Source organism: Solea senegalensis, linkage group LG10, assembly GCF_019176455.1.
Source record: "Solea senegalensis isolate Sse05_10M linkage group LG10, IFAPA_SoseM_1, whole genome shotgun sequence".
In the NCBI taxonomy this organism is placed as follows: Eukaryota; Metazoa; Chordata; class Actinopteri; order Pleuronectiformes; family Soleidae; genus Solea; species Solea senegalensis.
In genome coordinates, this window is record NC_058030.1 from 24,983,484 (window position 1) to 25,001,093 (window position 17,610).

At 40.9% G+C, this 17,610-nt stretch overlaps 1 protein-coding gene across 3 annotated transcripts in view; it reads left to right on the forward strand.

The window, feature by feature from the left end:
* The first annotated feature begins 528 nt into the window (after positions 1-528).
* Positions 529-17,610, forward strand: part of ckap5 (cytoskeleton associated protein 5) — a 47,894-nt gene continuing 30,812 nt past the window's right edge. For all 3 annotated transcript variants that reach the window (XM_044035388.1, XM_044035389.1, XM_044035390.1), the window contains exons 1-12: positions 529-644; positions 5,949-6,045; positions 8,481-8,674; positions 11,745-11,951; positions 12,488-12,659; positions 15,100-15,232; positions 15,353-15,453; positions 15,557-15,670; positions 15,780-15,884; positions 16,302-16,391; positions 17,330-17,494; positions 17,575-17,610. The exon at positions 17,575-17,610 is cut by the window's right edge and continues 93 nt beyond it. In XM_044035388.1, the coding sequence (XP_043891323.1) occupies positions 5,989-6,045; positions 8,481-8,674; positions 11,745-11,951; positions 12,488-12,659; positions 15,100-15,232; positions 15,353-15,453; positions 15,557-15,670; positions 15,780-15,884; positions 16,302-16,391; positions 17,330-17,494; positions 17,575-17,610 (1,374 nt within the window). In that variant the 5' untranslated portion in view covers positions 529-644; positions 5,949-5,988. The remainder of the gene's footprint in view (positions 645-5,948; positions 6,046-8,480; positions 8,675-11,744; positions 11,952-12,487; positions 12,660-15,099; positions 15,233-15,352; positions 15,454-15,556; positions 15,671-15,779; positions 15,885-16,301; positions 16,392-17,329; positions 17,495-17,574) is intronic.

Sequence of the window (17,610 nt, forward strand, 5' to 3'; positions counted from 1 at the left end):
ACTTGTACTTTTACTCCACTACATTTCCTCTATGTTTGTTACTTGTTACTACCAAATAAAACCAGAAGAAGAAGAGTTAACATTATGGTCTGTATTATATAGAGCTTTTCTTGTCTTGATGAACTGCTTTACATTACAGTTTTCACCCATTGACCCATTATCATGCTGCAACGTGGGCTTAAGTGTCTTTGTTCAAGGACACATACAAGCAGAGCCAGGAATTGAACCCACAAACCTTCCAGTTTAACTGGCCCTACCACTGAGACTGACTTTTATTACTTACAGTAAGTACAGTAAATGTCATAAAGTTTAAGAATTTTACTTAAGTAATATTATAAAAAGGTGACTTCATCTTCTACCTAAGTCCCTTTCTGGTCATATAGTCGTACTTTTACTAATTAAATATTACTTTAACGTATTTTGTATTTTGACTGACCATTAGCATGTCCAAAAAAAAACATTCATTCACTCATGCGTTTCTCGATCGATGAGCTGTAGCTGTGAGTTTTATTTTGAAACCGGAAGTGGTCCTTTGTTGTTGGAGTATAAAGCTCGGCGGGGTCTGGCTCGGCTCAGGTCAGTGTCGGTGTGCCTCTGTTTGTGTGGACATTTCGCGCTGGTTCGTCTTCGAACAGTCAAAGCAGGTACGGTGGCGATACATCGTTGTTTGTGTTTGTTTGTTTGTTTGTTTGTTTGTTTGTTTTGTGTCTTAGCCTCGCGGATCTAACATGTCAGCTACGGCTGTGACGTGTGCGCGTGAGCCAGGCCTGGATGTGTTAGCGTGAGTTAGCCGCGGGGAGCTAACAGCTGCTACACGAAGACGCTAAAGGAAAAAAGACGCGGGATTTTTTGTGTTTACGTTAACCAGGTTAACCAAGGTCGACAATGTGAACCCGCTCTGGTTAAACACATACGTGAGTTGTTGTTACTGATGTTTTCTGACGCTAACGAGTCACGCACTCAGAGTAGCAACTGTCATTGTTGCTACGTTAGCTGGTAAATGGCGCTCATCTGACTGGTTAGCTGTCCACGGCTAGTTAACACGCTGACCTGACCACTCCTTAGTAATAACAACACGCTCGCTGCTATTTACTCCAACGCCAGCTGATGATGATGATGATGATGATGATTTCAAGATTTGTTTATTTGTCACGAGATTGTATAAGGTACTTGTCGGTGAAATTCAAATTGCGACACGCCCCTATTGTGCTAAAAAAAAAGAGACCAAAATTAAATTTAAATAAAGATGGAAATGAAGGTAAATAAAATAAAGTAGGTTAAAATATAAACAGAATTGCACCCAATAATGAAAAGAATAAAACTGCACACAGACTACAAACGTGAAGTGTATAGATTTAAGACCGGTCATAGGTGAATGAATGCTGAATATTTACTCTGAGGTGGTTTTTGATCTGGACCTGGTCTAATGTGGTCTATATGCTGAAAAAAACAGTGAAATGTGGCTTTATTGCATTTTCTCAAATAGAACAGGTTTGATAAAGTAGTGACTGTTTGTATGAATCTTCAGGGTCTGTAGATTAGTCTAGGCCAGATTTGAGAGGTCTAGGTACAGTGGTTTTTGATCTGGACCTGGTCTAATGAGGTCTAGGTATTAAAAAAAATATATGGTGAAATCGCCCTTTTAACATTTTCACAAATAAAACAACTTTCACAAATAAAATAGTGGGTGTCAGGCAAAGTCAATGACTTGCCTAAAATGTCCAAAATGTTTTCACATCAAGAAGTTTCACAAAAAAAGATACAATCAGTGTTCAACCAGTTGCACTGCGCATTAAGTTAATTTCAATTCAATTTTATTTGTGTAGTGCCAAATCATAACATACATTATCTCAAGGCACTGTACATAGACGACATCAAGGAGAGCAGAGAACCCCAAGAGTTCACACAATGAGCAAGCACTAGGCATCAGTGGAGAGAAAAAAACTCCCTCTTAACAGGAAGAAATCTGTGAGAGAACCAGGCTCAGATGTGCAGTCATCTGCCTCGACCGGTTGGGGTGAAAGGAAATCAAATCAAAAGCTGGCTGTCGGAAGCTTACTTCAGCGTTGTGAGGAAACTACGATTATTCACGCAACGGAGAGGGATTTATGTCTCTTTGAAGTGAGCATTTGAAGTGGCTCTTCAAATGTTTATTTTTTTCCATGTCATCACATAAATCCGTGGTCATTTGCTGTAAATAACAGTAAGGTATTTGTGGAATTAAGTCAAATATTTTTTAAATTTAAAATAAAAGCATCGATATGTCGACCTCAATTAAAGAAAATGTATTCAAATAAATAAAACAAAGTGCATCCTTAAAAATAAAGTGAACCATCAACCAAATGTTTACAGAATTATTAATGCTTTGAGATTTTTCTGAAATCTTATAGCTCAAAACTTGAAATGATTTCCACATTCTACTCAAAATTTCTTAACATCCCCCAAACTATCTTTTCACTTGTCACTGTCTAATGTCTACATTGTCTTTTCTACTTACTAGGTGAGAGCATTAGTGGGAAAGGACACATCCGAGAAGAAGCGGCAGCTTGGGGGGTGTAACGTAGCTCCTAATGTGCTATTATCTTGCGTAAACCCGGGTTCTCAACGATAGACAAAGTCTGGTCGCTGAGCGCTATGAATTCCATCACTTTGTTGTTAATGGCTTTGGCCTTTTCACTCTCTTGAAACATGTTTACAGTTTTCAAACGAATGGCGACTTGGTCACTCTGTGCTGTTGTGGTTGTTGTTGTTGTTGTTGTTGTTGTTAGCACCGCTAACTGTTACCGCGGCTACTTCGTATTCTTTCAGTAGCACTTTGCTGCAATGACGAATTTTCAGGTGAACTATAAGATCTGTTTTAAAACTTTTAGTCTTTCCTCCTCTTGGAATGTTCACTGAACAGCTTTTGTAAACAACAATGCTGTTATCTTCTGACACGGAGGACAACAACCACACTGGTGAAGACCGTATTAATCAGGCAGTGACGGGTCAGGCTTGGGTCCTGCTAGTAAGGCACGATAGATGACGTAACCAGAGTGTCAAAACAATCCCCAATTTCATTAATTTAGCGGATCGATTAAAAAATTACATAATTTTCCCTTAAATCTGCTGATATTTTATCGGTCCGATAAATATCATGCATCCCTATTTAATTATTTCTTTAGAAGCCAAACGGGTAAATACAAAGTTTGGTGCTTGGGTCCTCCCCCAAGTTGATACAGAAGACGCCAAGAGCCGTTCATGTGTCATGTAAATGCAGCAAGGACAATTGCATTAAAAAGGCTCACAGGCCAACGGTTCGCAACTGCAACTCTGTTCTTATTGTAGCCGGAATGCACAACAGAACATACAATGAACACATTTCATTACAGTATTACATTAACATTTGTTCACTAAATTAGCACTAAAACTTTTTGACCCTGGAGACTCAAATACATACCTCTCTTAGTCCTGACCAGCGTAGACTGACCAGAGGAGAAAGCTACAGATGTATCTGCAAACTTTCAACCCTCCTCTTTCTTGCAGTCTGCAGATGGAAAAAAAAATCGCAACATGCTCGCATTTATCTGGGACAACTATCACATCAAATTGCTTTGGCTGGACAGTGAACATCTCCAGTACAAAAACAGTAAACATGGCCCTGGCACAAATGCAACCTCAAAGATTAAGGTAGATCTCTAGAAATATTTTAAAAGTAGAACGAAATCTGAGCCGAAATTGCACAATATGTAGTAAACCAGTCAGTTATTCTATCATTTACCCCTTTTATAGGTTTTTTTTACAAGAAAGACAAGTCTGTCCACCACATCTGGCTTTAAAGCAGCGAGGCAATAGCGCTAGTTATATTTTTGCTCCGCTTTTGTAGTTCATACGGGGCAATGGCTGCAAAGAACGACTGGATAGATTTTCGTTTCACAGAGCCGCTCTCGCTAGCGATGCTAATGGCAGACGTCGTGCTAGCTTGAGCTAGCAGAGTCACACTGTCAGTGTAAACACTGAGGTGGTGCCGCCACAGGCGGTGTGTTCCCCGTCCGGGCTGGTACCAACCACCGGCATATTTTACAGACCGGCTTCGCCTGCTCCTGGTCGCTTTTGCAGTATCCAAACCACGTCCACATAATTGACGTCCTGTTGCCTTTTTTTTTTTTTTAACAATGTCTGGGGCATTATTTTCGCTGTCTTCGCTCATTTTTCCTCATTTCTTCAACTTCTTTCCTGCTCTCTCTGGTTGGAACTTTAGCGGCGCTGCTCACAATGGGAAGTGGGCGTGTCCTACCGGCATACGGCAGCCTACAGACTCTGATACTGTTGTTGTTGCGCTTACTTTTTCATGTGATATCGAATAATATGTCCCGAGCTTATTATCGAAATCGATCAAAATTTTATCGCAATCCCGAATCGAGATCAAATTATTGCCCAGCCCTAAGTTAAATTACGTCTTGAGTATGTTTTAAGAGATGAGGTCAGATCGATAAGAAATCTGATGCTGATTTAGCGCCGCTCCCTGACCGTGCATTAGCTGATCACATGCTTGTGCTTTTAGCTCTGAAAGAAGTGAGTGATAAAAGAATAAAAGCTACAACAGATAAGTTACTCTACATGATGCTGTGCAGTCTGTTACTGCTGAAATACTACACAAGAATGTTGAAGATTCTTTTCTCCATGGATCAATCGATTGGTTGTTTGGTGCATTAAATGTCAAAGTCAGTGTTTCCTAAATCTGAAAATGTCTTGTTTTTGTCCACGAACCAGAAATGTTCAATTTTAATGATTTCTTTGTGGAGCAAAGAAACCAGAAAATATTCACATTTAAGAAGCTGAAAAAACACTTTTTTTATTATTTAAAAAACACTCAAAACAGTTAGGTTCAGTTATTGAAACAGTAAGTTATTAATGCAGTAATTGATTATTGGTTGCAGTTCTAGTCTCCACAGAGCAGAGATGTGAAACTGTCCTTCACAAGAAGGACGTCAAGAAGCTCCACAAACTCCAAAGGTTCCAAAAAGTTTCAAAAATACAAGCGGACACAGGGAGGTTCATAAACATATCGATTGTGTTTTTTTTATTTCGTGTTTAAATTACAATGACACATAAATCTGTAATAAATGAAACAGACGTCACATGACGTGTAACCTAACGTTAAGTGAATGATGTTTAACTCGTCACGTTACACTGAAACGTGTCGTACACAATTAATTGCAAATGACACACTAACATTTAATGTTACGCTAGGTGAATATAGGGGTGTGCGATATTGATCAATATCCCGATATTTATGGGGGTTTTGTTGATAATTGGCGATATTTTATTTCAAAAATGTGTTTGTAAAAGAATGGAAGGTCTGTTGTACCAGCTTGCTCTTGTTAATAGTATATTAGATGTTAATGATAATGACAAAAAACAACTTGTTCAAGAAAAACAGGTCTTTTGTTATTGCTTGCTATCTGTTGCCCTTCTTGTCGTAAGGTGCTTCCTTGCCGAATAATGCTGCCAAAGTCTGAGTGTGTTTTTCTTGACGTTAGCTGGCCGCTAGTGGTCAACCGCTGACTGCCGAAGCTTTTCATATTCTGTGCGCTGGTTTATTCACAGATGGTGAAACAAATTGGTTGTCGAGCTGTCTTTGATGGCAACCGCTTTCCTACATATGTTTCACTTATGTAACTTCAGCAATACATGCAGCTACGTTAGCTTGGTTTGTTGTGAAGCATGGACACGGCATGTGCTCTCAATGCACATGTGCCGCCGTCTGTCCTACTAGGCTTGAACATGTGATGAATGTGTGGCCTCTCAAAAAGGCGTATTTTGATTAGTTCTTGCAAAATGTTTCTGGCATACTGGATATTGTGATTTCACACATGGTTAAAACAACAATTAAGATAGTAACGTAGATGAGATATATCGCACACCCCTACTGTGATCTTTGATTCAGTGATGTCTTTGTTTTGCAGTTGAGCACCTTTGGGGAAGCCCACCCCTCCAGTGGCAAACATGGGGGACGATAGCGAGTGGATGAAGCTTCCCATCGATCAGAAATGTGAACACAAGGTGACTACTGTCTGTATATTCCATCAGCAACATTAATTGTCTCTGCCCACCACCTCGCAACTTCAGTCCTCATCACCTCGTGCATCGATTAGTGCAACTCTCTCTTCTCTGTTCTCCCTCACAAATCCCTCCATAAACCTCAACCGTTCCACAATTCAGCTGCTGCTGCAACACCAGGGGCAAAGTGTTGATTCTTGGATGCATCGCTATTCAGACATGGATGATTCTGAATCCATTCACAAATTCCATTTCTTTAGATGTTAACTAACGTAAAAGAGACGGTACGGGAAGGCGGAAGTCCGGAGTGCATCACGCCGTCACCCGGACACTTAATGAGGCAAAGAAGCACGGAGGCGAGCAGTGGTGCTATCTCAGTGACATGTGATCATGACACTCGACAACCAAACCAAAACAGAGGTCACGACCTCACGGGTGAAAGACGCAAGGACAGAAATGTGATGCTTGGACAACCGTCACTATCACATGTGACACTATTGTCACATGTGCTCCAAATTGGGTCTTAAATATGTGAATTGTGATTGAAGATGGAACTTTCCAGTTCGAGGGTTTTCCCTGCCTGTCTAATGGTGTAGTTCCACTGGCTCTACTCGCCTCAACACGACATAGTTTAGGTCGCATTGCCACTACAAAAAGTACCTACTCATTGTGGGCGGAGTCATCACTGCACAGCTGCGTGAAACTGCAGTGATTTCGTTTTACACGTGACACACACACCAGACTCCTGTAGTTGTTGGAGATTAACCCATGTTTTTAGGATTGTTCAGTAGCGAGGTTCCAAAAGCGTGCTGAGTTGGTAACTATGCCATGATTGGTCAGACTGCCGGCCGCTGACTCGCCAGAGTGCTGTCACAGGAGATGTCCCACGCAAATGAAGCGGAACAGTGTTGAACTGTAGATCACTTAAAACTACTTAACAATCCTAAAAATGTGTGTTAATCTCCAACAACCAGGGAAACCTCTATATTTAACAGAGTAGTCTGTTAAAGTGGATTGGTGTATTTAGGGACAGCGCTGGTGATCGTGAGCGGCATCACAGACTGCTGCTGCTGTAGTCTGTGGAGTCGGAGGCTGTACTCCATAGACGTGTGGACAGAAATCAAGCCGAATAGTAGATAGTTTAAACTACTTAACAATCATAAAAACTACAGAAGTCTGGTGTAAAGTTGCGCGAGTAGAGTTGATGAAAATACGCCTTAAGGCAGGGGTGGGCAATTATTTTCCCCAAGGGGCCACATAACAAAAAATATTGTTGAGGGCAGGGCCGAATTTGAATTATCTCTTATTTTAAAAAAGCAGTAAATTGTTTTGGTGTACATTTGGCAGCATACAGACACAATTACTAACCAACTCTATTAAAATATCAAATTACTACACTTTATAATGAATACTATTATACTATACTACTGTATAGTATAATACAGTAGTATATACTGTGTGTGCGCACAGCTTGCGCGCACACACACGTACTAATGCTGCTGCAATTGTGATGCATAGTGACAGAACGCCCCAGGCCCAGCGACGTGTCTGGCGCTAGCCCCCGCTGTTGTCATCAACACGTTTGAACCTTTTGGCGGGTTTTGAAGTAAACTATGGCCACTGCATTAACACCACCGATCGATCATGTTTCTGATCTCCTTCGTGTGCACTTTTCACGACGATCGTTTGGAGAAGGAAATTATTTCAAGAGGAGGACCTACACCGAAGAGGTACATGATTTCCGGTAGTTCGAGTGTTAATGATAAATGATAAAAAAATTTTAGAAGTGGTGAGGACAAAACTTTTGATCATAAATAGTGTACGGGACGTGTTCCTGCCGCGTAGCTGACGCCTATGCTTATGTGGAAGGTTGTTTTTGTGTCATATAGTGGTTTGTGAAATTGCAGTTGCTGAGTGACTTTAACGGAAGATGTGGTGCTAATGATGGAGTAGCCTATAGATGCGCAGTGGTGTGCGTGTCGCCCCTCTGTGTCTCTCTGACCTCCCTCCCTCACATCCTCCTCCTCCAGCTAACAGAAAGCTATGGCAGACAGGATATCTAGAACATTCAAAAACTATGGCCTGGCCATCTGCCCCGGCTGTGACCCGCACCTTTCACCCTATGTCGGCCCGAGGTTGGCACAGCTAATCAGTTAAGTTTGGATTGAAAAAGTCTCAGACGAGGCCTACACCGGACAATCTGCAACCTTTCTGGATTTGGAGAGTGAAGTGACAGGATTTCTTGATGGATTTATTTCATGTAAAAAGTAAAGTGTGTGTGGTGCTTGTGGGGTGCCGGTAAACTCACTTAATTAGATATTTACACCTTTCTATTTTTGTTTACACCCATTTAATTGGGAATGAATGTATGGGGCAAATGACTCTGGAATAAATGTTGACTGACGAAAAACTGACTTTCTGCTCTCGCCCCTCTTCAGGTGTGGAAAGCCCGCCTGAACGGTTATGAAGAATCTCTGAAGTTGTTTCAGAGGATTGAGGATGAGAAGAGTCCAGAGTGGGGGAAATTCCTGGGACTGATAAAGAAGTTTGTCACAGAGTCAAATGCCGTGGCTCAGCTCAAAGGCCTGGAGGCGGCGCTGGCCTTCGTCGGGAACGCTCATCTCGCTGGAAAGTAAGTGATGCACACTCACGACGAAGGGGAGCACTTTACCTGGAAGCGCTGTGCATTCATAATGAAAACTTAGAGAGCACAAACCACTACCAACACCTAAACATGTTTTATATCTAGAGCAGGGCTCTGCAAATCTTTAGTATGAAAAAACTTAAACTGGAGCCACAACCCCATTTTACCAAGAAAACTTAGATAATGTCACATAAAGTTTTTTCAATACAGATATACTACATGTTAAAGAATGAAAATTTGACCCAGTCCTTCCATGGTTTTATAACTGCAGGCGCACTCGCCCACAACAACGGCAGCGATCTGTTTGTGTCTCAGCCATGAAGCTGAGCTCCTGTGTTCAGTGTCGCTCTGTGCAAGGACATGCACAGAGACAAATCATCTAAATATTCCTCAACAGTTGATATTGTGCTGATATCAATGTAGTAAAGTATATAGTATATTTTTGGAAATCATGCACTATGATATTGCAAATGTTTGTTTAAGTGTCTGCCTTTTTTTTTTGTAAAGCAGCAGTGCGGAGGGTGGAAAATATTCTACACTGTTCTATATTTTCGGCTTAAAAACATGGCTGTAATGTCCAATATTCACATCAAAGCAGTGAATAATAACTAAACGAAACATAAAGATAAATCACGCTGATCAAATCACATATAAAATCAAACGGCAGTGAGAGTAAAATAGGTGATAGAAATGCACAGATGAGTTTTAAGGTCATCGGCACCCGCTGCTAAATATCAATAATCCACCCGCAGCAATGTTTTTTTCAACAATTAATACCCGCGCCCCCCAGCCACCCAATCATCACTGTTATGGAACACAGCAGCTCTCGGGAGGTCAGGGATGGGCAACTTAAATGATGTAGGGGGGGCACAATTTTTCGTCCACATAGGGACATCACACCTAACCAGATATGATAAAACTGCCATTTTAAATGGTTGTGTGTATATATGTTTATTGAACCATCATACATAGGAACACAAAAGGTTTGAAGCAAACAAAAAATAACCACTTACTGTGATTTCTTTTTTTCAGTGCAAAGGGCTCTCATGAAAATAAAACATGCAAATATAAAAAATAATTTAATATAGGTGAATTTTAATGCATGTGATTTGTATGTCTCTTAAAATCCCAAAACTAATACTCACTCACCTGATGTATGATCGGGCAGTGAAACCGGTGTGTCTTCCCTGCATGGCGGGTGCACCATTCTCAACAGCTGACAGCTTGTCCAAGCCACCGTACATGTTTTCATTACTGTTGATGGTGTTCAATATGAAATCTTTCATGGTAGATGGTGTCTCTAAGACTAAGCACATAGGTTTTCCTTTTCTGTGAAGAGATGGTCTGATTCCCACCTTAAAAACACGATTTTCAAGATCAAGTTTTCGCTTCCCCCCTCGTTTTCATGGCGCAACCGGTAGAAGTGTGCACAAGGCGGCTCCTGCGTTGGAGGCGCCATCTAGTGGCCTGTGTCAACTGAAACTGTCATTACAACTGTTTCAGTGCCGCAGAGGACACATTTTTATTAGTCTAAGGGCCACTTCAATACATAACCATTTCGGCCTAGTTTTTGTTCAAGAACACAAGCATGTCCACGTGTTTGGGAAGAAGGCGAGTGAAAACTCTCTCTGCTGGCATGGGTGTGGCAGGGATGCAGAGGGAGGCTCATGTTTTTGAACCTGTGCTCGTTGATGCTGTCTTCTTTTGTGTAGCACGCTTTATGATGTTTATTTAAATAGGCAATGTAATAACTTGAAAGACAAACAAGTGAAGTGAAGTGAACCTCTTAACCTTCCCCAAACTATCTTTTCACTTGTCACTCTGTCTATTTGCTAGGTGAGAGCATCAGTGGGAGATTTTTCTTAATAAAAAGAAGCATCTCTGCCTTGTGTGGCAAGTTGTGGATGTGTGTGGTAATATTGACTCCCTTCACACCTTCTCTTTATTAATATTTTAGCTTTGATATTTGTAATTTTATTGCCTGTTTTTTAATTATGTAGTGCTTGAGTGCTTTGAAAGGCGCCCTGAAATTAAATGTATTATTATTATTATTATTATTATTATTGTTGTTATAGAGAGCAGGGAGAAGAAGCACATCCGAGGAGAAGCGACAGCTTGGGGGGTGTAACGTAGCTCTAAATGTGCTATTAACTTTTGAAAACCCGGGTTCTCAACGATAGAAAAAGTCTGGTCCTCGAACACTGTGAATTCCATCACTCATGCCGACACTCTGTGTTGTTGTTGTTGTCTTAGCCTTAGCACCACAGCTGCTTCGTATTCTTTCAGTAGCACTTTGCCACGATGACGACTTTTCAGGTGAGCTATAAGATCTGTTGTGTTAAAACTTTTAGTCTTTCCTCCTCTTGGAATCTTCACTGAACAGCTTTTGTAAACAACAATGCTGTTATCTTCTGACACAGAGGAAAACAACCACACTGGTGAAGACTTTATTAATCAGGCAGTGACGGCTTGGGTCCTGCTAGTAAGGCACGATAGATGACGTAACCAGCGTGTCAAAACAATTCCCAACTAATAATTTAATTATAATTTAATAATAATAAGTCTAGTAATTTCCCCTGGAATGCACTGTAAATACATTTTAAAATGTGGTAGCCCTCCATATTATTTTCTACCCTTCAGGTAGCTCTTGGTCTCAAAAGGGTTGGTGACCCCTGCTCTAAAATATAATCTACTGTTTATGATCCTTATTACATGATCTTAAAATACACTCTTAATTTAGTTTACTCCACCTTTATCCTGCTTTAAACTCCCTCTTCAGCCAAGGACACATGAAGTAGTGACGCCCCAAGAGTGAATCTGTCAGGGACCGTTTACGAGGGCCTTCATTTATTAATTAAGATATCGATATTTGATTTCTTGATTCCAAGGACTCCATTTCGACGGCCCTGGAAGAGGCTGGTTTTCCACTAACAGACAGTAGGGGGCAGTAGAGACCGCCCTCTAAACCTCACAATGACACTGAAGCTGTTAAATTAAGGTGAAAATCCTGCATAGTTCTGCTATAAAAAATAGATTTGTCGTGTGTGTTTGTATTCAGGACCACAGCTGATGTGGTGTCGGGTGTGGTGACCAAAGTCTTCAACCAGCCAAAGGCTCGGGCCAAGGAGCTGGGCATGGACATCTGTCTAATGTACGTAGAGATCGAAAAGGCCGAGGTGGTTCAGGACGAGCTACTCAAAGGACTTGACAACAAGAACCCAAAGATCGTGGTGGCCTGTATCGAGACGCTCAGGAAGGCTCTCAGGTCAGTACCATCACACCTCACACTTGATGAGATGTGAAGATATCAGATCGTGAAGGACTACCAAGTTTGAGGACCTACTACTTGAAGTCTTGATCCGTGTTTGTCAAACCTGGAACTGATGACTTGAATGACTCGTACTTTAATGTCTTCTTTTAGTTGACAAACCTAAAATGATTCAGTTTGAATGATTTGGAGCAAAGACACCAGGAAATGTTCACATTAAGAAGCTGAAAAATGACGAAGTAGAAAAATATTCACATTTAAGAAGCTGAAAAATGACAAAGTATAAAATATTCACATTTAAGAAGCTGGAAAAATTACAAAGTATAAAAATTAATTTATTGAGAAAGAAATGTTTAAATTCACATTTCAGTTTTTCCAACTCTTCAGTAAATGTCAATCCTGGTTAACCTGTGACTTTTAGCCTCTTCTGTGATGGAGATCTCCAGTAGTTGATGATTAATTCAGTATCATTCAGCATCATGAGGTGCAACCACCCCTCCACTGACCCAAGCTCTGTCGTCATCCTCCCACAGCGAGTTTGGCTCGAAGATTGTGACGTTGAAGCCAGTGGTGAAGATCTTGTCCAAACAGTTTGAGTCCAGAGAGAAGGCGGTGAGAGATGAAGCCAAGCTGCTGGCTGTGGAGATCTACAGGTGGATCAGAGACGCCCTGAGACCTTCACTGCAGAGCATCAACTCTGTCCAGGTTGGACGCACTTGCCTCTCAGCATTTCACCATCTGTCAGTGAAATATATGCATAGCTGTCAAAACCTTCTACATTTGAAAGTAACGTAATATCAATAAGTGATGCTGCTTTGGCTGATTTTTGGTTATTGTCTGATGTTGTCACTGTTCCCGATCATGGCAATATTTTCAAACGACACTTAATGAATTCAGCAAACAAAAATAAACCACACAAAGAAAATACACACATTGCAAATAAAATATTAATTTAATCATTCAAAAATATTATATAGAATTTTTCTGAAAATTCACTTTTTGTTTGCAAAAGAGTTTCTGACAGTGCTCCATTGAGCGGTCGCTCCAAAATTACAATCAGCCAATCAGCAGGCAGCTTCCAAAACTCCACCCATGGCCAGAATCACAAGCAAAACCACGGAGCAAAGAATTAATGATTGAGGGAGTGCAAATGCAAAAGAGTCGGAGCATATAAAATTCCCATCATTGCAAACAAAAAGTGTGTTTTAAAAGGAGTGAATGTCTTCCTTTTTCCTCGCTAAAAGACGAGACAAATGGAAAGCTATTGGACACAATGTGGTATCGCGCCACTGATGGTGTGCTCTCCTATTCATGGCTGTTTGATTATATGTGATTATATGTATATTTTGAGTTATTTACAGATAGTGTGATTTCTAAGCTAACACATGGAAATCTGAAAATATTTGAAGATGTGGCCATTTCTATGAAGGCGCTCCTCAAACTGCTCAAGGGAGAATTTTAGTCTTAAAGAGAAGAGGCAGAATCATCTCATTTACGTAGTCCAACCCCCTCCTGGTGTAACTGTCAGTGAAAGCACACCTCTCTGTATGTGCTTCTTATTAGATACTATTTTGTGAGCTCCACTACTACACACAACAATACATATATAATACATAAAAAACTGGACATAAAAACCTCTTAACATTTGAAATGAAATGTGAAAAATATATAGTAAGGAGGGTGTGGCTTATTCTGTTATCATTTCTTGTCCTTACACTAGTGTAGTCATATTTCCATCATCTGTTTGTTTCTTTTCTTGTTGAAATACAGGTTGCTGTGCAGTTCCATCGTTGCATTTTATTCAGGAGGCTACTTTTAGTTGTAATATTTAATTTTTAGATTTTATATCCTGCCCATGCATACGTTAATTGTTACATTTGTCTGTTTTTAAAGATGTCAGAGATCAGGATCAAAGACAGACACACATTTGTAATCAAATCAAATAAACTACATTTAAGTGGCTCTGTTCTGGTGTGGATGCTTCAGTCTGTTACTGAATGATGATGATGTGCTCAGAGAAATGCTAAATCATTGCATCACAGTCAAAGCTGTGTCATTCACACATTATTCAAGCACATCAGCAGAGCCACCGCTGACCAATTATTAGAGCCCCCAAAAGCTTGGCACCAGCCCTGGTTTGTTATTCATATTAATAGCAGATGCTCACATGCTCCTGTTACAGCTTAAAGTACGATCACCTGATCAAACAGAAGTTTCGATGTGCGTAACAACATTTCCATTTTAAAACAATACTGAGCTAAAGCTAATAACAATGTAGCCACATAATGTTCTGTAACGCACAGTGGATTATTAAAAGAGCGTCCAGCATGAAAAAACATTTTTAATCCCTGTATATGACTTCAAATGAACACTGACGTAACGTTAATGAAAACTCACCCCATAAGAAGATGGAAGGTCAGTTATTCTCATATCCTGCCACTCTCATTCGACCGCTAAATAATCATCTGTTTTCGTATAAACTCTGGAGAAATTGTGCTCGCTTAAATGCCAACATGTTCGCATAAAGTCGGAGTCAGCATGACCAGAAGCCTCTGCCTTTGTTCACTGTAACAGCCACGATTTAGTTCTTCTGCCGTGTATTTTTCCTGGTCCATCTTCATTCAACAGTGAACACACACACTCAGCTTCTCAAAGCAGCAGTAACAGTAATAAGCAGCAATCACAGTGAGGATCAGCAGATCTGTATTAAGTAGCCATGTGTTTCCTCTGATTGGCCAAAAAACAACAAAGCAGTGGAATGTGATATCGCCATTCACAGCGATCAAACAACCCTAATTCCAATACAAAGTTTATGGTTTTAAGACCCACAATACTGTTATTTGAAGCATGTAGTGGCTTCTTCAAAAACTTCAACTCGCATAATTTTGAAAAAAAAAGTTATTTTTCTGTGTTTACTCAGTTTGCCGACTTGTTGCTGGTTTTTGCAGTAGTGAGTCATATCTTCAAAACTTCATAGCAACGGCTTTAAACTGGCACGATCTTAGTTCTCCTGTGTTATATCTTTCCGTATTTATCCTATATAAAACAACCGTTAAGAGAACTGTTAAAGCATCATATTGATGTTATAAATCTTAATGATGGCCATCCCGAGTGAAGTCGAGCGTTGTCTTTTCTGTCTGTGCAGCTGAAGGAGCTGGAGGAGGAGTGGACCAAGCTCCCGTCTTCTCCTCCCAAACAGACCAGGTTTCTGCGCTCGCAGCAGGACCTGAAGGCCAAGTTTGAGCAGCAGAGTGCACAGGGAGGGGCAGAGAGTGACGGTACACACACACACACACACACACACACACACACACACACACACACACACACACACACACACACACACACACACACACACAGAGCTGTGCACTCAGTGCATCTCCTTCTTTCCTCACCAGGAGAAGATGTGGAAGAAACGGAGTCAGCTGTGGATCCATACGAGCTGCTGGAAGCTGTGGACATTCTGTCCAAGATTCCCAAAGACTTCTACGAGGACATCGTATGGTTATCTACATTTAGCTCTAGATGTATACAAAGTAAAATAATAAACAACCTACGTTAACCTAAATGTGGTTACACGTGACCTTCTCCTGTTTCTGTAGGAGGCTAAAAAGTGGCAAGAGAGGAAGGCGGCTCTGGAGGCCATCGAGGTTCTGACCAAGAACCCCAAACTGGAGAGTGGAGATTACGGAGACCTCGTGAGGGCACTGAAGAAGGTAAGAGGCCGAAGCACTCAGGGCATCTCACCCAGAAGACACTGATGATGATGATGATGTGTGCTGATAAAGTTTGATCGCTTGAACATTTACTGGTTTTCTCTTCTAGGTTGTGGGGAAAGACGCCAACGTGATGCTGGTGTCAATGTCAGCTAAATGTCTGGCTGCACTGGCCTCTGGTCTCAGGAAGAAATTTGGACCCTACGCAGGACAAGTAAGAAAAAGCAAAAACATTTTTCATACTAATATTTTTTGTCCCTGTGAAAGATCCACACTGGTCTAATTCTACAAATAGTTTTATATTTGGATCTCTCAACATTAATGCAGTGTATATTTAATATGACCAGTATGTGTTTCACGGGCTCTGAAATCCACTGTCAAATAATAAGCTATTCTCTATATCCACCAATAGACTGACTGCCAAATAATGAGCTACTCTCTATATCCACCAATGGACTGACTGCCAAATAGTGTGCTTTTCCACACATCCCCAATACAGTGACTGCCAAATAATGAGTTATTCTAGACCTCCACCAAGAGGCTGCCTGCAAAATAATGAGCTGCCCTAAGCATAACACAGGAAGCTGTTTGCTGTGTACCACAAATGAAAAAGTGTGATCTGTGTGCTCAGGTGGTTCCAACCATTCTGGAGAAGTTCAAGGAGAAGAAACCTCAGGTGGTCCAGGCTCTGCAGGAGGCCATAGACGCCATCTTCCTCACTGTAAGTGGACTCGAAAACACAACTATCCCTCATTTAATTATGGGTGGACAAATACAAAGCAGACAATACCATCAAGTTTGTCATCTCTGTAGTGCTTGTTAATCCTGATTAAATCCTAACCCAGAACAACCAGAACAAACTTTTTATTGTCTATCAGAGGGAGAAGCGGCCATACATTTGCCTTTTTATTTGATAGTTGGCAGTGGTCGATTATGATCTTGTTTTGTACAAATACTTAAAATTTTGAAAGTGCTTGAATTCAATTGTGTTTTCAATGTTTAAAAAGTGCTCCTAATTTTTTATCTGACTTGTTAGAAGGAGGAAGAATAAGTTGTAGACTTTCAATGAAAACTGAGAAATTCATAATGAATGTTGTATGGACACTGCACCAGACTGCCATCTAATGTGCTATTTTCTTCATCCATGAAGACTGGCTGCTAAATAATGAGCCCACTGCTAGTAACTGCAGACATGGTCAAATTACTTAGCAGAAAATGTGTCTTGGAGAACCAAGAATTTGTGTTGTTACACAAACGGACACTCGAATGCACTGCAACCTCCCTCTATTGCTTGACCACATGCACTCTCACTCAGATGTGCCACTTATGCCCGACCACTAGTGCAAGCATGCACACATGACATGAAAATTGTTGAAATTGAAAGTTTGACAAATACTGTAATACCACTACTGACTGCCAAATAGGGAGGTATTTTATAAACCCACAAACAGACCGGCTGCCAAATAGTGAGCAATTCTATAAATCCACCAACAGACCGGCTGCCAAATAGTGAGCAATTCTATAAATCCACCAACAGACTGGCTGCCGAATAGTGAGCTACTCTATAAACCTTTATAAGCCTACACACACACACGAGAACAGAAACACCCTTGTTCATGAACCAGGTTTTCATACATGTCATTTTTTTCCTGTTCCCAGACGACAATGCAGAACCTTTCAGAAGACGTTCTGAGTGTGATGGACAACAAGAACCCGTCCATTAAGCAGCAGGCCTCTCTGTTTCTGTCCCGCTCCTTCAGACACTGCACACAGACCACTCTGCCCAAGGGTGTCCTCAAACCTCTCTGTGCTGCTCTCACTAAGGTACATGTTCCACCACCGGCCTCTCTGCACATCATCGATACATCTGTTTCTTTATCCTTTTTCCTTCTCTATCTGTTCAGCAAGTGAATGACTCTGCTCCAGAAGTGCGCGACGCC